Raw genomic sequence first — 22010 nt, 5'->3', positions numbered from 1 at the left:
TTCTGATTTAACGCTGTGCCTTTTAACTCAAATAAAAACGCAGCTATTCCAATCAAATCAGCCTCCAAATAAAGAACACAGAGACTGTTTTCCCCACCGCGTATGCTACTTCAAAGTGGCACAAATAAAAAACATAAAATAAAATAAGAAATGCAATGGCTAAATATGGGTAAAATCAATGGACAGGAGCATGTAGATAAAACAAAATTCTGTAAAAATCAGTGTTTTCAGAACAAGTAAATGTTTGATAAACTTTTTTTTTTTCACTGATTAATTTGAATACATTTCTACTATACTTTAAATGGGAGATGATTCGAGTTCAGTATGAGGACGAGTCACCCAAGAAAGCTGTTGCACATTTCATTTAAGTGCTGAATGGTTGCACCTATCAAAATATTAATCTTTGGTTCAATCAGCCCACTGTCCACAGACACTTTCTCTGTTCGGAGCTTTGGGGTGTCACAGGCTGGCTGTGCTTTATGGGAATCTCCTATTCACTTGTGCAAGTAATTTTCAAAGCAGCCAGCCACCCTCTTATCCCTCTAAGCTCCCGGGGCCTAACAATGGGCTGAAAGCGATTCAGTTAAGCCTTTCATCCAGCATGCACTTTATTTCTCACTCTCTGCACTTAGCTATGCACTCGCACAATTGCCTCTGCCGCAAACACAGAGGGGGGGGGGGGCTGCTTTCAGGCTGAGGTGGGGTTGAATGGGTGGTGTACGTGAGCGTCTGGGGGATGGGGGTCCCAAACACCCTAATCCCAGGTGACCTGCTCTTGTGCTCCAGAAATGGCTAACCTCTCAAAGGCCTAGCTGACACTGAATCCCTCCGTTCCAGCCGTGGTGGGCTCATACCAAACCTCCCTGCGAGTTGAGATTCCTTTAATTTACTGCCAAAGCACCTCGATGAGTGTCTTATAGTCCACATGGCGAGTTACCCCCACCACCCCTCCCTTTTTTCCTGGGACAATGGCAAAACCAATAAATAATGACTATGTCTTTGGTGACTATGTTGTGCAAAGTCTGAAAAGAAAGCCCTTGAAGATCAAAGCTATATAGGAAAAGAGCATGAGCAAAAAAAGGAGGACAAACTAGCGAGTATCATTTCCTGTTGAAGAATTTGCAAACATTAGCTTTAATTAACGGATAGAGGAAGCACATTATCTCTATCTACTCTTGGGTCCACTCCAAGCCACTCCAGACTCCAGCAATGCATTAAAAACATCTCATAAACGCATTTAAATGTCAATGTATCACCTGAATGTGCACCATCTCATTACCATGACTAAATACTTAAACTCAATGTCTGCCAACAGCCCGAGAGAGATGTTAGTCTTTGACCACAGGATAAAGATACACTGTACTATTAATCTTTCAAGATCTAATTTATAGGCATCATTCAAAATTGTCTAAGATAATCAACAGTGCTATCTAGGTAGGCAGCTTATACCATGTTACGAAACAGCTTATGAAACAGGCAAATATAGAAAGAGTGTTTTAGAAAGACACATTTTCTTATTACTTTGGTTAATGTGATGAGACATGTACACACTTACACACTACTGTCTGTCATAGACATAGAGTCATCTGTCAGGGCATCACTGGAGACCTCACTGTCATTGGCACTGGTGGCAGGGGCAAAACTATAACCGGACGCAACACGATAGGGGTTTCCAGGGTCATTGCGTCTGTAGGACCTACAGGGACAAAAAAAATATTTTGGTTTTTAGTTGAAAGGATGGTGTAGTTGTTAAATCTCAAGGCTGGTAACTGGAAGGATGCTTGGTTAATTCATGAATTCACAACTGAGCAAGACACTTATCCTCAGGTTACTCAGGGACTGAACCTATAAGGTTCAAAAGTGTATCGCTTTCCGAAATGACTTTCTCAGCCTTGCCACAAAGGGAAACAGCGGCTAATAGCGTAAAACGGACAGTTTTCTTTTTTCCGTCATGGCAGACCAACAGTTTGAAGGGGAACTTAGCTAGCTATAAACAGCTTGACTAACTTTTGCCACCTTAAAAAAGGTGACACATCCAGTTAATGGGACAGACATCTGAAGGTAACCTGTTTGACAGCTCCACAACAGAGGCTTGTTACCACCATAGTAAAGCAAGAAAGTATGTTAAATACTACTATGATTCTAGCTTACTTAAGCTGGACTGTGATGCTATTTTATTCTGGAAACAAACTTTGTTGCATTATTTTCTTGCCATCTCTGTAAAGCTGCTTTGAAACAATCTGTATTGTAAAAAGCACTATAGAAATAAAGGTGACTTGACTTGACTTGACTTAACTATGTGGGTTAAAACATCAGTGGGAAATCCAGTTAATGGGACAGACATCTGAAGTTAACCTGTTTGCCATCTCCACAACTGAGGCTTGTTACCACCATAGAAATGCAAGAAAGTATGTCAAGTACTTGTGTAGACTATGATTCTGACCTCAACTATGTGGATTAAAACATCAGTTACATAAATAAATCAAAAGAAAAATGTCACGATATCATCCAAATATTAGTTTTGCCATTTAGAGCAAAAAAACCCCAAAAAGCTTCCACCATGGCCTCCCTTATGTTTGTGAAAACGGTCCAGCTATTTTTACTAGCCTTTTTTCTTGGTGTTGGGGGGGGGGGGGGCTCAAGCTCAGTTTGTCTTTTCTCTTCTCTTCCCTTTCATCTCTCTTGCCCCACCTCCCCCCTGGGGCAGCCCGGTGAGGGTTGATCAGGGGGAAAGTTAAGTGAGCAGCACATCTGTGTGAATTGCCAATGCCACTTCCCCTCAGTGGAGCATATCTGGGGCCTTTTGTCTGGGCCAGGCACCCCGTTCCTCACTTTACCTCCCCCTTCCAAACTTTCCCGTTTCATGTCATTCCTTCTCTTGTGCTGTTTCCTCTGCAAGGGCACCTCCTCCACATACCCACCCCTCCCAATCTCTCTCTCTCTCTCTCGCTCTCCATACCCCTCTCTCCTGCTGTGACACATTCCTGCTCCACTGGAATAGGAGGAGGAGGAGGAGGTAGAGAACCTGAGTCGGACCAAAAGAGAGTGAGAGAGAGGGAAATAAAGAACATGAGAGAGCGGAAAGAAAGAAGAGAAGAAGGGGGAAGGAGGGCCTCCTCTTTATGAGAATGCCTACTGCCAGCAGCGCTGTGAGGGGAGACCCAGCAGGACTATAGCCTACGGCCCCAACTCAAACCTGACCTTTGGAAGCTCTCGCTCAGAGTCAGGTATTTAGCACAGCTGGGTTCACATTCTTCCCTCGCTCACCCCCTCATTCATGCTTTCTTTCATGAGGTGCCTCGCCCCCCCTCTGTCCTTCTTTTCCGCTCGCTCAAAAAGTGTGCTTATTCTCCATCCGTCGGGGTTTTTTTTTTCCTAGATAAAAGTGCGAAGAGAGGCAGTTGAAAATCAGAGGAGAACGGCGGTAAATAAGAAACGGAGGAGATGAAGGCCACGGTCTCTGTGACTCACAGAGGAACCGCTGCTGCGTGTTGTTTTGTGAATAACTCGATTCAGAAACACAGAAAGAAAGAGAGAGAGAAATAAGTTCCACATGCTTCAGATGAACAAAAAAAAAGTGCCCCGAGAGAGAGGAAAAACAGACTGCTCAAGGAGCATTCTTCAAAAAGAAATCAGGGAATAACATCAAAAAAAAAAAAAAAAAAAAGAGAGAGAGAGAGAGACTTTGCTTACTCTTGTCTGGTTCTTAATCATCTCCTACATAAACAACCAGACAAAGATAAGCAGAGATGAAACGTTCTGTCACCTTCTTCAAGATCACCCTCCCAATGGGCTGTCTTTGAGACGGATAAACATTTGTCTGGCACCACACCTTGATGGGTCACCTCATTTACAACCTCAAGTGCTGTGACAGGTATTAATTCATCAAACCCGATTTCCCCGGGTGTTTTGTTACACCCAGACTATATACGTCTTTGAACAACCAAACCAACAGCTCGTCAAGACATCTAAAGGTGTCAAACACACATTAAATAGTGCAATAACAGAATCAAAATAAGTGAGTTAGGTACTTTTTTTGTTAATAACAAAGCAAATACAACAGTTTCATTTTTGAAGCGGTGACTTTTTTTTATGTGTGCCACTTGTTTTATCTATTTGACGGCTGAAACCAATTTTGCATTGTGAACTAGCCTTGATCCTTGAAGATGATCCTCTAACGGCGGAAGAATTTCAAAGCAGAGGAAACTGTGTGGAGCCAGCAGAGGGCCTGGTGCAAGACAATATTTACATGAAAGGAAGAGCTGCTCTATTGATGTTTTTTTCCCCTTCTCTCTCTCTCTCGCTCTCTCTCTGTGTAATGCAAGCCAGGTGAGAGCAAACCGCTCCAAACTTGCGAAAAAAGGGCCTCTCATGTTTAAAGCAAGAATTCAGTGCAATAGCTACATGAAACGGTATAATATGCTTAAAACTCATTACCAATTGATTAGTTTGTCATTGACCTGATAAACGTATCCAAAGCGACTTGCATTAGAGAGAATTCATCATTCTGGAGTAAACTAAGAGTTCGTGTCTTGCTCAAGGACAGTGATAGCTCATGGATCAAGCAATCTTCGTGATGGTTCAACCCACAACAGTTACAACACTGGGTCTTTAATCACTAGGCTGCATGATTCACGAAGCAGTCCCAAGCAACTTTGCAGGATTATGAATTTATAGTGGTGGCATATGGTGAAAAAGAGATTTTTGGATGTCTTACCTGTAGCTTTTCTCTAATGCTTCCGCCGCACGAAGGGAAGGTGGTGACCGTAGCGCTTTGGCAGACAGACCCACTACAGTGGCCAAAGCTTTGGCTTTAAAGTCATTACAACTCCATTCCTCCTCTTCATTTAGAGTCGGCATCGGCAAGTATCCGCATACCAGTTTTAGGCCTCCTAGTCCATTGGGATTCACATGACTTGGGTTCTCGCATCCGGTTCTGACGTACTCAAGGTATATGTCTGAGGTCAGGAACATCTGATAGGCATTCTCCTCCATAGCCGTCTGGATCTCCATTTGAGCCTGATCAAACATCGCGGAGTCAATCTGCTGACGCTTAATATTATCCCTAATAAAGGTCTTAGTGGCAGGTTTAAGCTGCTTGGCCACAACGCTGTTGTTCTCAATATACCGCTTGTAAATGGCTTTGGCAACTCTGTGCGTTTTGGTATCCTTGAGGTCCATTTGCCTGAAACCATTGCAGGCGAACCAAAAATCTAAAGTGTCCTCACATTTCTCACGTTCAAGATATGCCCGGAAAAGTTGAGCACCGTCCTGGTCCCCAAGAAGGAAGTGCAAAGATTTGGTCCACCGGGCAAGAGGGGAGTCCGGTGATGCACTGCCCTCCGGTTCCCCAAGTCCATCCTCATCCCTCCTGGTTGTCGAGCGGCGAGGATCAGCCATAACGGTTTTCACAGGATCCTTCGGTCTCATCATGGCCAGTTTGCTGGGATGGTGGCATGTCGTCTCACCCTCTTCCCCTGGGACCGGTGGACGTGGGTCATCTTCTCTGAAGCTAGTGACCATAGGATCTGTTAGTGTCCTATTCATGGCTCTTGCAGCTCCAGCAGCAAAGCCTTCAGTGTGAAGCTCAGCTGTAATCTCCTCTCTCTCTTAAATCAGCAGGGGAGCTTCTCTCTGAAACACAAAGTATTGATCTCATCAAAACCAGATCCGCCCCAAAACTTCAAAAGAGTCACTTCAGACACACATATCTACATTGTGCGCACTTGCGGTGCACAATCGGCTTCGTCGAATGCAATCAAAGCGACCTGGTTTAAATTCAATGCAGGCAAGATATGAAATATTTATAACTTTTTTTTTTTTTTTTAAAGAGATCATTTTAAATATCTACCGGGTTAACTTAAGCCCAGTCTGAATCACCTCGTCGCGATGAAACGAGGAAAAACTTCAAAGAAAACTGAGCTTAGCCGATCAGTTTGGCCATTTTTAACAAAACTAAAACGATCAAACATCCCGTTCTCAGTTGTATGAATAAAATTAAATCTACAACGGTCTAAACTCAATCAAGAAGCTCAGAACTCAAAGCTCAGATGGTTTTAAAACGGCGGCATAAGAAAACCGCATTTCACTTTACCGTTCAGCGTTTAATTGTGCAGAAAAAATATCGCGCAAATTTCGACTCCGAAATCGCAATGAAGCGCAAAATAACGCGAACCCATTTAATCGATAACATGCCTACTTACAGTATATCTGTACAGTAGAGACTTGTAAGTTATTAGCCAATATCAATACGAGTTCAGAATGACCACTCTTAAAGAATGTATAATTGCGCAATGTATAGTAAAACTACATACAATCATAATAAAAACAACAATAATAGCATAGTACAAAGCTACACTTTCAATGAAAGGCTCCAAAATGCATCATATAATATACAACCGCATCGACACACATACAGAAGAGTCTTTAAAAACACATTTAGACGCGTCTCCAAACTATTCGTTCAGTTTTAAAGGATCAAACAAACCGCGGAAATTTCCTTACGGATATAAAGAATGGTCGAATATCCAATCCACGAGAAATAAAACAAAAACATGCTGCGTTCAACTTCAAGCCCATCAGGAAAAACAAAAGTGTGAGATCACAGGGGGTGAAGTCCCATAACACCACCATGAATACACTTTAAACACTCTAATCTAACGTCAAAACAACACAATAACAACCCAAACCCAAAACACGCGCTTTAACGCAGTGTCTATCAGAAATACTTTATTTCACAGCGACACATGACTTCAAAGTCGGTAAACAGCACATCAAAGCAATAGCATGGGGCCAGCGCTGGGAGAACACACACACACACACACACACACTGCTCGAACTCACCATCCATCCATGAGTTCAGTCCCCAAAAGTCCCAGTTTTCCAACAACAGAACAAATATAATCCACAATATATATCCAATTGCGCGCAGTCCTCTTGTCCTCTGATGTTGTTTAGTGTCAAACGCAGATTTGAGGTTTTCCAGCGTACACTTCCTCCAGTAAAGAGCACACTAGATCCCTGTATAGTGTGTGTGTTTGAATGCGCTCTGGTCTCTTATTCCAGTGTGGACTGAGCTCAGGGTTTAAGAGCGGACATCAAAGCGCGCAGCCGACCGCACGGTCCCGACAGATACATACAACACTATTCCTCTCCTTCCCGCTTTAAAACCACACAGCTCGCTCCAAAAAAATGTCTAAACGCACTTATTTATTATTATCGATGCTTCTAACCCGAATGCGCTCAATGAGTCGCCGAAAGCGCCCGTTCGCTGAAGTCCGTGAGGGGAAAGTTTCAACCGAGGCGCGAGGACCTTATCAAAGCGCAGAGATCTTGAGCCGACTCCCCTCGAGCTGTGGAGCGTCAGGAGTAAGTGATCCTGCTGTTGCTACAGAAACTTTAAAGACACAGGCCGCTTTTTCCCTCTGAGGACTCGCAGTTAACTCCTTCGTTACCATACGCACAGTTAACTCCTTCGGTACCATACGCACGGTTAACCCATTCGTTTCTGCGTTCAGAATCTGAATCAGAATGAGATTAATTCGCCTGCTGAAAGCTGAATAAATCATCTCTCAATTGATGTATGGTCAGTTAGGATAGGACAATATTTGGCTGAGATACAACTATTTGAAAATCTGGAATCTGAGGGTGCAAAAAAATCGAAACATTGAGAAAATCTCCTTTAAAGTTGTCCATTTATGTTGGCGAGTGTGCTGCATTCACTCACAAAAATACATGTTTTATATATTTACGGTAGGAAATTTACAAAATATCTTCATGGAACATGATCTTCACTTAATATCCTAATGATTTTTGGCATAAAAGAACATTGTTGGCTAAAACCCGTGCAACATATGACCTATGATTTTGTGATTGACTAATTTTATAAATCGATAACCACAAAACTCTCTGGAGTGCAATTTGACAATGTGACCGAAGAGCGCAAAACCAACTATTCCTTTCAAAAAGTGCTGTTTCTGATGAATTAAAGACTAGAATATAATAATTCACCCCCAGAATAAAAATATAATCATCATTTACTCATGTTCATATTTGCTCCAGTCTTGGTTTCTTTCTTTAATGGAAAGCAATGAGATGTTTAGCAGAATATCTGAGCAGCAAATATTTTGCATTTGTGAGTAAATTATGACAATTGTTTTTTTTTTTTTTGTTTTTTTTTTTAAAAGTCAAATAGAAAAACCCTAATGCAGACATGATGATTAAAAGGGATTTCAAATTTTTTTTTTTTTATTCTTTCATCACATGTTGTTCCAAATCTCTATGACTTTCTTTTTTTCTTTCTTCTATAACACAAAAGAAGATATATTTAGAAAAAAAATGTCTTGGTGTTGTTTTTCTATACAACACAATGCAATTCTATACAAGAAGAGATAAAAATATCTTCTTTTGTGTTCAGAAGAAGAAAGAAATGCGTACAGGTTTTGAACAACATAATGGCGGGAGAGTAAGTAAATTACATTTGTGTGTGAACGACCCCTTTAAGACCTGGCGAGGTTAGTTAAAGCAGCACAAAAGTTTGAAGTAGGTTACTTTACAGTAGCAGTGTAGTTAAAAGTCCTTCTCAAGTAAAAAAGTGAAACTACCAGAAAAGCTTGTCCTGCATTTTGAACTAGTGAGGGAGGACGTTCCACTGATTCCACTTATGATACTTCAAAGGCTCGAGCGCTTCCTTTGATGTTCTACATTCACTTTAAGAAGCAGGATATTATAAAATACATGCATTAGTGCTAAATGAGAGGAATTTAAAGAGCAGATGTGAAGCTCTGTACACATCGCCGTCATACTATGGTGAGCGGAACATAAAGCACATTTTAGAAATGGACACATTTTTAGACCAAAGGACTTTGCTCACATCCTTCACGGGCAATCTTTCACAATAATCAAATGTTTTCTCTATGGTGGAAACGGTCCACAAATGAAACACACACTCTAATGCTCTATTCTAATTCTAATGACTTTAGGAAGTCATTGTCCAGGATGGACCATTTACAGGCTCATTGAGATTCATTGATATCGTTGGACTATTTTGCTTTGTGTGCAATTGCTTATGTGGTGTAACAATATATCGTGTCACAATATATTGCAATACAGAAATGCAAAATGCAATAATATGTATTGTGGATAGTGATAATATGTATTGTGGATAGTTCACCCAAAATAACAATTACTGTGCGAGGAAAAAAATCAAGTTTTCAGAGTTTTAGTGTCAGTACTACATTAAACTTCTATGTATAATGTTGAATATAATGTATAATAATGCAATATTTGTGGGTCCTGATAATGCCAAATGTTACCAGTAAGAAGTGTCCTACATTATTTTAAATATATCTAGTCAGTGAAAGAGTGAAAGCATATTCATCTAAAATAATTCTGTATTTTCAGCTTCAGAATCATGAATATGTTTATTCTGGTGTCTCTATTGTCCTGTGCTTTGGGTTTCCAGCAACAAGTCCAAGCCGATTCATTTACACATTTTAATCAACAGTACATTTTTTGTTAACCTTTTACCAAATGTCTTGGAGTATCGCAATAATATCGTATCGTGAGTTCAGTATCGCGAGATGAGGGTATCGTTACACCCCTATACTTATTACTGATCAGACCCAGCTAAACATGTTTAATAACTAGGAATACAATGTTATTAAAATCCAGTGTTAGAATCTCTGCTCACTTTATAAGTACTTTTTTAAAGTTAGCCGCCAATGGCCAAAGCCCTTTTTTAAAAACTTTTTTTTTATTATTATTATTTTTCCCGTTTGGTAGTTGCTGAGTGTTCACTTTGCAGCGGCTAAAGCGAGCGCGTCTGAGAGCGTGATGAACGCTGTGATCAGTAACCGCTCTCAATGACTGTATTGTCTGCCTGCTCTTTCAGCTCAGGGCTAAACTCTCAGCAGTTTGCTTTGAAGTGATTATCCCTTTATCACAAGCCAGAGCAAAGACTTTAGGGAGAACAATGGAAAATGAAAGCAAGTAGGAGGCTTATGGCAATTATCACAGACGTCCACCAGGAGTGAAGTGTGAATGTCCACTTTGTGAATGTGTGTGAATGTGGGGGAGGAGGAAGGCATAGATGCAGGGAGGCAAAAGAAAATGAGACAGATCATCATTTGCATGGCATACAACAGAGCGACGACCGTGCTTTTGGAGGAAATGATGGCTTAGGCAAATAAACAAGACAATGTCATTAAAGATAATGTGCATCCAGATATGAAAGTTCTGCCATCATTTACTCATCCAATGTCTTTCCAAACCTTGAAGACTTTAACAAAAGAGGAATTTCTGAGCTACTCTTTTCTATGCAATGAAAACAACCATAGGGAACCATAAAAAAACCCATAAACATATCTTAATAGCACAATAACAGTACAGATAATATCATAAGTCTTCTGAAGTTATGTGAAAGCTTTGTGTGCGGAACAGATCAAAAGTTTCACTGAAATCACTTCTGCTGCATTCAAACCTCTGCATATTCAAATCTATTCAAGTGTTGTGGCATAATGCGGTATAACTACACATTTAGACAAAATTGAGATAAGGAATCAGGTATCTGAGATTATAATCTGTCCTGTGAATAAGTTTGGCCCAGCTTTGTTCAGATTCGTAAATGGAGTGTGCAAATCAAGATCTAAGCCTAAGGAATTATAAATAAAAAAAATTCTCTATAGTGTTTTGCATTTGTAGGTCAGCATTGTTTTTGTGACTTCAGAAGATTTTTTTTTTTTTGAATGGACAAGAACACCTGGTTTGGTTCACTTAATAACACTTGTTGGATTTGTACGGGTCAGATGAAGTCTGAGCATTGAATCAACTAAGATTATTCAATAAACTCTGCTCTTATTATTGTCATCGCTTCGTCTCCTACTTCTGCTCTTTCCTGGTTTCTCAGTCAAACCTCACAATGACAGAAGTCTGTTAATATAGTTTTGGATATGAGACAAATATCTTCTAGCATTTCTGATATTTCTGACATGGAGATCCACAACATCTAACAATTTGATGTTGTTGGCACGATCTAACAAGAGAAAGTCTTACGGGTGAAGTCATACGGGTTTGGAGTGAAATTAGATTGAGTAAATAATGACAGAATTTTTATTTATGATTAAATGATCCCTTTAAAGTAATAGTTCACCCATAAATTAAAAATCTGTCATCATTTACTCACCCTGAAGTCGTTCCAAACGCATAAGACTTTTGTTAATCCTGGGCAGTGTTGGGGAAGTTACTTTTAAAAAGTAGTGTTTGCTCGTTACTCGTTACTTTTTACAAAAGTAATCCGTTACTTTACTTAGTTACCCCCTTTGGAAAGTAACTTTTTACGTTACTCGTTACTTTTACGTTACTTTTATGTTGCTTGACTTTGGGCAGAACCCAATATCTGTAGACAATATCTGTATCCTAAATATGTAGACATAAAGTTATACTATGGAGGACATAACAGGTATTTCTTTTGTGCTCTTTATTATAAAAAATAGTATCAATTTCAAAAGAAAAAAGTCCTTCTCATTGGCGCTGCTGTGTGCGGCAACTTCTCTGTTTTTATTCTCAGCCGGCTCTGCATCATGGGGTAGAGTGCGACACTCCGCGATGAGCAGAGCGCCCGCGCCGCTTCTCTCCGCTCCGCTCCCCCTATCCACCGAACTTTCAATTTTGGCAACAGCCAATAAAGCTTCCCTGCTCTCCAACACCGGTGCGAATCGCGTCTTGATAGCGTAGGACAAAATGATATAGAAGACATAAGCTTAGTTTTCAGACATACGACTCACTCTATCAAGGGAGTAGGAGAAAAAAAAGAGATTTTGAGAGAAAAAAATATATTTTGTTTAAAAGTACACATATTCAAGCTTTCTATATATTTCTCAGGTCTGTGAGACAAGTAGCTTATCTGAGTTTCGGTTCATTTACAGTACGATTGGTTGGTAAACATTGATTAAAATTAAGATACAATTAATACAAAACGAAATTCATTTTAAAGAAAGGTTTTCTACAAAAACAAACTTAATAAAGTATCAAAATCATGTCTGCCCACTCCATTTGTCTCCCGATATATTGCGCAAAATTGTGATCTTACTCATGCTTTTCACTTTTCATATAATCAACATAGATTAAATAATTTTTTTATTTATTTTATTTAAACATAAATATGAAACTAAATAGTTTTCTTTAATTTACTTCTTATTTATTAAATTCAGGCAATTGGTTGATAAAACATTGATTAAAATTAAGATACAATTAATACAAAACGAAATTCACTTTAAAGAAAGGCTTTCTACAAAAACAAACTTAATAAAGTGGTCAAAATCATGTCTGCCCACTCCATTTGTGTCCCGATATATTGCGCAAAATTTTTATTTAATTTAATTTAAACATAAATATGAAACTAAATCATTCTCTTCAGTTCTCAACAGTTCTCTTCTCTCAAGCGCGCAGCTGAGGCAGTGTCGCTGTCAAATATATCCATGGGAAAAGTAACGTTGCGCCGAATTGAAAAAGGAACTACGTTTCGTTACCAAATTTTTAGTAGTAGCGCGTTACACTAGTTTTTACCCGAAAAAGTAGTTACGTTACTGTTACTGCTACTGTTATTATACGTTACTTAACGTTACTTTGTAACGCGTTACACACAACACTGATCTTGGGTACACAAATGAAGATGTTTCAACCAACCAATGGTTTTTCCAACCAATGAGGTTCATTCTCGTGTTACGCAGCACGTTTGAGCTTCAGCAAGAACCAATGAGGTTCATTCTCGTGTTACTCAGCACGTTTGAGCTTCTGCAAGAACCAATGAGGTTCATTCTTGTGTTACCCAGCACGTTTGAGCTTCAGCAAGAACCAATGAGGTTCATTCTGGTGTTACGCAGCACGTTTGAGCTTCTGCAAGAACCAATGAGGCTCATTCTCGTGTTACGCAGCACGTTTGAGCTTCAGCAAGAACCAATGAGGTTCATTCTCGTGTTATGCAGCACGTTTGAGCTTCAGCAAGAACCAATGAGGTTCATTCTGGTGTTACGCAGCACGTTTGAGCTTCAGCAAGAACCAATGAGGTTCATTCTCGTGTTACGCAGCACGTTTGAGCTTCTGAAAGAACCAATAGCCGCGTTTCCACTGTCGGGCCAGGGCCGGGCCAGGGCTTTAAACGGGCCGTGCCGGGCTAATAGCCTCGGGCCAATAGCACCGGGCCTGCATTTCCACTGTCGGGCCAGAAGCTCCACAGCGCTTCACTAAAACACGCCCGTAACACGCCTCTCTGGAACAACGTGACACTAACCCATCCTTTCACCAACAAATGGAAGTTTTATCAGAAAACTAATCAGAAATCACTGGAAACAGCGTTGAAAACAAACACGATAAAAGCGGCCGTTTGCTAGCATTTTTTTTGTTTGTTTACTTGAATATTAAAAACCCAAGCATCGGTGTTTTACCACAGATTTACAATAAAAAGTGATACATTGATAATAATGAATTAATTTATGTCAAAATTGCACATTAGTCACTCAGAAATAAATTACCGTTAGGTCTATTTCACAAAAGAAAGAGGACACACTTACTTTTTCAGTCGCGTCTGTTTCTTTATCATATTTACATCACATTTAGAAAAAAATTATAATTTCTACAACTTTATGCCACGACCTGAGGAGCTTTAGCAATCTCTCGACTCCCATACAGATATTTCAGTCAGAGAAACAGAGGAAGCTCCCGAAAAAAAAGTTACTTTATTTTATGATAGTCCGGTTTAAAGAGACGAGACGTAGGCTATGACAGATAAAATAAAAACATGACTGTCATAGCCTTTAAGATTGGTCTGATTTCTTCAAGCGTTCGTTATGTTTTTTTTTTATATGCGTATCTTCAAGCGTTTACTATGTTTACTATGGTAACGTTAGCGCGCATAGTCTTTTGCATCACAAACAGAAGGCATTCAAACATGAACGCGAGTTAAATTATTTTATTTTTAAGTCTTTAATGCTGACAGAATCATCCGGCGCTGGTAAACTCCTCCTCTGTTGGTAACCACTCCTCTAGCCCGAGCTGGCCCGCTTTGGCCCAAGGTATTCGACGGGCCAGAAATCCTGGCCGTTGGCCTCGAGTAAGCCCCCGATCCAGCCCCGGAAGTGACAGTGGAAACGCGACTGGCCCTGGCACGCACTAGCACGGCCCGGCCCTGGCCTGACAGTGGAAACGCGGCTAATGAGGTTCATTCTGGTGTTACGCAGCACGTTTGAGCTTCAGCAAGAACCAATGAGGTTCATTCTAGTGTTACGCAGCACGTTTGAGCTTCTGCAAGAACCAATGAGGTTCATTCTGGTGTTACGCAGCACGTTTGAGCTTCAGCAAGAACCAATGAGGTTCATTCTGGTGTTACGCAGCACGTTTGAGCTTCTGCAAGAACCAATGAGGTTCATTCTGGTGTTACGCAGCACGTTTGAGCTTCAGCAAGAACCAATGAGGTTCATTCTCGTGTTACGCTGCACGTTTGCGCTTCTGCAAGAACCAATGAGGTTCATTCTCATGTTACGCAGCACGTTTGAGCTTCAGCAAGAACCAATGAGGTTCATTCTCGTGTTACGCAGCACGTTTGAGCTTCTGTAGGAGCCAATGAGGTTCATTCTCGTGTTACGCTGCGCGTTTGAGCTTCTGCAAGAACCAATGAGGTTCATTCTGGTGTTACGCAGCACGTTTGAGCTTCAGCAAGAACCAGTGAGGTTCATTCTGGTGTTACGCAGCACGTTTGTGCTTCTGCAAGAACCAATGAGGTTCATTCTCATGTTACGCAGCACGTTTGAGCTTCAGCAAGAACCAATGAGGTTCATTCTGGTGTTACGCAGCACGTTTGAGCTTCAGCAAGAACCAATGAGGTTCATTCTGGTGTTACGCAGCACGTTTGCGCTTCTGCAAGAACCAATGAGGTTCATTCTCATGTTACGCAGCACGTTTGAGCTTCAGCAAGAACCAATGAGGTTCATTCTCGTGTTACGCAGCACGTTTGAGCTTCTGTAGGAGCCAATGAGGTTCATTCTCGTGTTACGCAGAACGTTTGAGCTTCAGCAAGAACCAATGAGGTTCATTCTCGTGTTACGCAGCACGTTTGAGCTTCTGTAGGAGCCAATGAGGTTCATTCTTGTGTTACGCAGAACGTTTGAGCTTCAGCAAGAACCAATGAGGTTCATTCTCGTGTTACACAGCACGTTTGAGCTTCTGCAAGAACCAATGAGGTTCATTCTGGTGTTACGCAGCACGTTTGAGCTTCAGCAAGAACCAATGAGGTTAATTCTCGTGTTACGCAGCACGTTTGAGCTTCAGCAAGAACCAATGAGGTTCATTCTCGTGTTACACAGCACGTTTGAGCTTCAGCAAGAACCAATGAGGTTCATTCTCGTGTTACGCAGCACGTTTGAGCTTCTGCAAGAACCAATGAGGTTCATTCTCGTGTTACGCTGCACGTTTGAGCTTCTGCAAGAACCAATGAGGTTCATTCTCGTGTTACGCAGCACGTTTGAGCTTCAGCAAGAACCAATGAGGTTCATTACCGTGTTTCGCAGCACGTTTGAGCTTCTGCAAGAACCAGTGAGGTTCATTCTCGTGTTACGCAGCACGTTTGAGCTTCTGCAAGAACCAGTGAGGTTCATTCTCGTGTTACGCAGCACGTTTGAGCTTCTGCAAGAACCAGTGAGGTTCATTCTCGTGTTTCGCAGCACGTTTGAGCTTCTGCAAGAACCAATGAGGTTCATTCTCGTTTTACGCAGCACGTTTGAGCTTCAGCAAGAACCAATGAGGTTCATTCTCGTGTTACGCAGCACGTTTGAGCTTTAGTAAGAACCAATGAGGTTCATTCTCGTGTTACGCAGCACGTTTGAGCTTCAGCAAGAACCAATGAGGTTCATTCTGGTGTTACGCAGCACGTTTGAGCTTCAGCAAGAACCAATTAGTTTCATTCTTGTGTTACGCATCACGTTTGAGCTTCAGCAAGAACCAATGAGGTTCATTCTCGTGTTACGCAGCACGTTTGAGCTTCTCAAGAACCAATGAGGTTCATTCTCGTGTTACGCAGCATGTTTGAGCTTCAGCAAGAACCAATGAGGTTCATTCTGGTGTTACGCAGCACGTTTGAGCTTCAGCAAGAACCAATTAGTTTCATTCTTGTGTTACGCATCACGTTTGAGCTTCAGCAAGAACCAATGAGGTTCATTCTCGTGTTACGCAGCACGTTTGAGCTTCTGCAAGAACCAATGAGGTTCATTCTCGTGTTACGCAGCACGTTTGAGTTTCTGCAAGAACCAATGAGGTTCATTATCGTGTTCCGCAGCACGTTTGAGCTTCTCAAGAACCAATGAGGTTCATTCTCGTGTTACGCAGCACGTTTGAGCTTCTGCAAGAACCAATGAGGTTCATTCTCGTGTTACGCAGCACGTTTGAGTTTCTGCAAGAACCAATGAGGTTCATTATCGTGTTCCGCAGCTCATTTGAGCTTCTCAAGAACCAATGAGGTTCATTCTCGTGTTACGCAGCACGTTTGAGCTTGAGGTTCTTGCTCATCAAGCAAGTATGGTTGAGCTTTTGTTTATATTCACTAATCAATGTTTAAATGTAAATGAAAGCCTAAATTCAATCTGTTCAAGTGATCGTGTTTCTTCAGGAAATTTAAAGAAAGTCTTGAAGGTTTGGAACGACATGAGGGTGAGTAAATGATGACAGAATTTACATTTTGTCGGTGAACTATCCCTTTAAGTGTGCATGGCTCAAATAAAGGGATGACTGGACCCAAAAAGAGAAAGAAGTGTTAAGTGCAGTAAGTGCAGTCAGCAGAATCAGATGGCATGCAGGGTGTCGGAGAAGATACAATTAAAGTGTGGCGTTAAGATGGACTTTGAAGTTAGACATGGTGTCTTACACCCCTCCAGATGAAGAGAGCAACAATTCAGCTGCTTGTTATGGGCTTTTAAGAGGATCTTGTTAGAAATGGGAGATTTGAAGAAAATTTACTGTCAGGAACACGGTTGCTGTTTGAAGATGGTTTAGTCTTCAGACGGGGAGGGGGGTGAGGGGTGGGGTACTGAAGGTTATTTATCAGCATTTTTTGTTGTGTTTTAATCCCATTTTGCGCATGACTTTAAAGTCAAACAATACATAGAAACAATGTCTGATGTTCTCTCTAATCCCTTTTTGGCCATGAAAGGGAGCACATCTGTAGAAATGGTTTTCATTTCCTCTAACAGAAGATTTAGACATCCTAAAGGTTCTTCCTCATCCTCTTTATTTCTTAATTTGTTTTGGAGGAGAGGCAGGTTAAGGCCACAGTCAAGATCAGTCAGTTTTGGCTGCTGGTTTGATGTCACTTCATCAGTTTTTATAGCTAAACACACCACCAAAAGGACAATCATTCACACAATGACACTTGCACCAAAGAGAAAGCTGAGAGTTCACTCGTTCCTCTTAAAGTTGTGATGAAACAGAAGTATAGCGACAGATCTTTTCTTTTTGTGACACATCTGAGAGTAACAGATTGTCAAAAAAGAAAAAAATGTAGGGTTCTGTTTATCTGTTGTGGATTGGATTGTGAGATGTGGACGTTGCACTCAAAAATGGAAGTTGAACATGAGTTAAGCATACTAAGGGCCCTATTTTAACGATCTGAAACGCAAGTATCAAACGCGAAACGCAAGTAACTTTGTGGGCGGGTCTCGGGTGCTGTTGCTATTATACCGGCGCGATAAATGACTCTTGCGCCCGACGCAAATCTAAAATGTGTTGGTCTGAAGTCGCTTCATTATTCATAGGTGTGGTTTGGGCGTAGCGTGAAATAAACCAATCAGAGCGTCATCTCACATATTCCCTTTATTTAAGAGCAGGCGCGCTTGTTCCATGGCGGATTGCTATTATAACGGCGGATTTGCCAGGAGCGGTTCACAGCCGAGGAGACCGACGTTCTCGTCAGGGCCGTAAAACACAGAGAAGTGACATTGGGGATGGAGAAACACACCCAAATTAGCTTCGGTTAAACAGGCGTATAATAATTTGGGTAAATGTTTAAGCTAGATTTATGCCTATTTTTTCACATCTTCATGGACACCACAATGATTTCACTCGTGTGTTAATATTTTTCCTTGTAATAATGTAGCCTATGATTTGCAAAAATGAAAACTGCTGCTTCTGTGTAGATGAGAGAATCAAAGTGTATGCGCATTGTGCACACGCTAAATTATGGCCAATCATGCGCCCTCAAAATAGCATTTGAATAACATGCGCCACTGAATTTAGACTAGGTTTTTCCTCGTCAGTGGCGGAATTGTTTTCTGAAACTGCAAAATAGCACCAGGGAACGTTTCCGTCGGAACACGCCTCCTCTTTTCGCTGAACTGCCCCCGGGAGCGCAAGTTCATTCCATAATTTACCGACGTGCGTCTGTGTACAAAGTCAATTGCACTGGGTGAAAGATAGGGCCCTATATGATTGGAGGAGTCCTGCATACGTCACCAGAGAGAAGCCTCAACTTCACCAAGATCCAGTTATGACATTTGGATTGAAAAGAAACATATACACAGATGAATCGTTCACAATAAGATCTATAGCATAAATAAAATAAATAAATAAATATAAACGGTGAAATTTGATTTCATGGCGACTCTGATCTACATTCACAGTCGACTTTGAGTCCAGAAAGATGCTATCAAATTGCTGGGGAGCTTTCATGCGTCAATGCAAAATAAGATAACATTACCGGGATCAAATCCAGAACACAGTGTGTGTACCACCACCACTATATAAGTAAAGACATAAAGAAATAAATCAACCTTCTTGAAAAGACGTTACTCTAGCTACATTTCGGCAACCTTTGCAAAAAAACATACGTTTACACACAATTCACTACAGATTACAGGTGAAATGAACACTAGAGGCAGTAAACCGGCAACACCTTTGATCCCTTTTCCTTTACAGGGCCAGATTATCAGTTAAAGTGGTCATGAACTGCATTGTTTTATAATGTTTCCTTGGGTGCACTTAAAATGTTAGTATGATTTCTACATCAAAAATCGTCATAATTTAAAAATAAAAGGCATTTTTAGACTCTGGTGTGAAGGGGCGTGTCTGTGTGAGACTTCAGTGTAAACGCCCACGGCTGTGATTGGCTGATTGAAATGATTCTTTATTTCATATTATAACATCCCAGTTGTTTTAAATATTTTGACTTTGAATGTCATATTTTCAATGTGTTCTTAGTATTTTGGACAGCACTGAATATAAACCTCCAGACAGACACTGGAATAAACAGGAAGGAATAAACATCATGTTCGTTTGAACGGGCTTGTCTATAAAAGTGTCCTCAACTGGGCGTTTATATGGACCGGCTACACGTAATGTAATGTAAAAACATGGTCATTTTATATAGCGTTCATACTGACAGCAGCAGACAGACACTCACTCACCCAAGAGTGTGATGATTGTCAGACTCATAATGCAACACATCATTATTAATGATGGGAAACAGACAACTGTGAACTCGTCTGGTCCTACACAAACACAAACCTGTCCTGTGTACACGCAGCAGAAACGAGTCTGACAGAGAGACAGAGGAACAGAGAAGACTGTCACACACACTTACACTCAGACTGTGTGTCATTGTCAGGCTGCAGTGGCAGGTTCACTTAAAACCACACTTCAAGACGTCTATAGCCCTGCAGACAAGATGTTACGCTGGTGTTGGGAGTAACATAAGCAAACAACACAACCCTGAATAAAAAGCCTGTTCAATCATTGAAACGCATCCTCAGCCCAAACGCACGAAGCTCTCGATCCCTATCTTCACTGACAGGATCTCAGGATAAGTGTCTGTGATCTCTGGCAATAACCACCACTGTTATTAATGCGATTAACTGTTGATTCTTAACTTGTGCATTTGGTCTATTTTTAAAGCGATTGTTCACCATAAAATGAAAATTAACCCATCATTTACTCATCCTGGAGTTGTTCTAATGTCACATGCAGTTCTTTCTTTTATGGACCACAAAAGGAGAATTTTTTTAGGAATGGCCTAATGGTTAGAGAGTCGGACAGTTGCGGGTTCGAGTCTCAGTACCAGCAGGAATTGTAAGTGGGGGAAGTGAATGAACAGCACTCAATGTCAATACTCACTACTGTGTGTGTGTGTGTGTGTGTGTGTGCGCACTTGGATGGGTGAAATACAGAGCACAAATTACTTCACGTCACTTTAAAAAAATGCCCCGCTCACGGAAGTGACTTAAACTGCAATTCATCGACTGGCCACTAGAGACAGGCTGCAAAAGAGAGTCAATCCCATAGACCCCCATTATAAAATGCCCAACTTTACAGCAGAAAAAAACATGTTTACAGCCTGGTACAAAAAGTGGTTTTGGACTATATAGCTAACTTTGCCCTTCATGACGACTGTGAGGGGGGTGAATATTTTTATAACTCATCCGTTTAAATTATATTAAGCCTTAAAGTTCTGCATAATTAAGGGCGTGGCCACTTGAGTGACAGGTGGACTGCCGCTGATGTCACTACTAGCCGTTTGTCCGCTGTCTGTTAGCGTCACGTCTCCTCAGCTAATCCGCCTCGCTGCACATTTTCGGTTTATGCAAGATGGCGGCCAAGATGGCGACGGCCGGCTCCGCCAACTTTGGGCTTCAAAAATGCTCTTCAGAAACCAGGTGACATCTCGAACATTGTTTCATACAGTCTATGAGTGTAACAGAATGATCCCATGTGACACGTGTCGTATATTCCACATGTACTGTGGGTCTACAATAGGGTTTGGTGAAAAACAAACCGAAATTTAATGTATTATTTAACAAAAATCCCTTTAAGAGTAGGCCAAATGCACAAGTTAAGAATCAAATTTATCTCCTAAATATGGTGTATGTGAGTTGAAGACTACAATTATGAGCCCTCCATTGTGTGTTAGCATGAGACTGGTGCGATTGATCACTTTCACAATCTTTAGTGAGTCACATGATGCAGTTTTGTAATATTTGAGTAAATCAATTCGATCATGGATCAAACTCAGACTTATAGCCCAATTTTAATGGTTCTTTTGTAGACTCTTGCTCTTGCTCACACACAATCTCATCATGTTCAGTCCATCAAACTCACGTCATGACTAAAAGAGTATGTAAGAGAATTATAAGCGTAGGTGCCACACACACATCAAGAAGAGATAAATGACTTTCCTGTTAGGATCTAGTTAACTCTCTAATATTCGGTGGCTTCAGTCTTTTGTTCACGTAATTGCATTCAGTTCAACTATAAATACATCTGTGTTATAGACAGAGAGAATAAAGGTGTCCATACATCCATTATCCAAACCGCTTTATCCTCATTAGGGTGATTTACAAAACATACAGTACATTTCAACTTGCGAGTGCCGTACTAAAGGCACTTGTTATTAAAGATTTTAAGAACTCTATAAAAACTCAACAGTAACCATATTTGACAACTACAGTATCAACCACCTAGTAACACCATTGCAACCACCCAAAATAACCTAGCAACCACCCAGAACACCATAGCAACTGCCTAGCAACGCCCTAGCAACCACACCTGAACACCCTAGCAACCACCCAGAAAACCCTAGCAACCGCAAAGCAACAACATAGCAACCACCCAAAATACCCTAGCAACGCCCTAGCAACCACACCTGAACACCCTAGCAACCACCCAGAAAACCCTAGCAACCGCAAAGCAACAACATAGCAACCACCCAAAATACCCTAGCAACACCCTAGCAACCGCCTAGCAACCACCCAGAACACCATAGCAACCACCTAGCAACACCATAGCAACCACCCAGAATACCCTAGCAGCCGCCTAGCAACACCATAGCAACCACCCAGAATACCCTAGCAGCCGCCTAGCAACACCATAGCAACCACCCAGAAGAAACACTGGTGTAGTTTCTCCTTTCTGCTGTTAAATGACCATAACTGAAAACCTGGATGGTGATTATAAACACTCAGTTTAAATGAAAGTTACAT

The 22010-nt window shown here is 41.1% G+C and overlaps 1 protein-coding gene across 8 annotated transcripts in view; it reads right to left on the bottom strand.

Annotated features, from left to right (window-relative positions):
- LOC307171957 (axin-2) overlaps positions 1-22010 on the bottom strand; it is a 238915-nt gene that overhangs the window by 8119 nt on the left and 208786 nt on the right. For 7 of the 8 annotated variants that reach the window (XM_079893910.1, XM_079893912.1, XM_079893915.1 and 4 more), the window contains one exon: positions 5465-5634. In XM_079893910.1, the coding sequence (XP_079750036.1) occupies positions 5616-5634 (19 nt within the window). In that variant the 3' untranslated portion in view covers positions 5465-5615. Of the gene's footprint in view, positions 1-1555; positions 1697-4717; positions 5635-6843; positions 7351-22010 lie in introns of those variants that run through there. The other variant, XM_079893918.1, reaches the window with a different exon arrangement.

Source organism: Squalius cephalus (assembly GCF_949319135.1).
Source record: "Squalius cephalus genome assembly, chromosome: 1".
NCBI lineage: Eukaryota > Metazoa > Chordata > Actinopteri > Cypriniformes > Leuciscidae > Squalius > Squalius cephalus.
The sequence above is the reverse complement of the archived record's forward strand: the minus strand, read 5'-3'. Positions and strand labels throughout refer to the sequence as shown.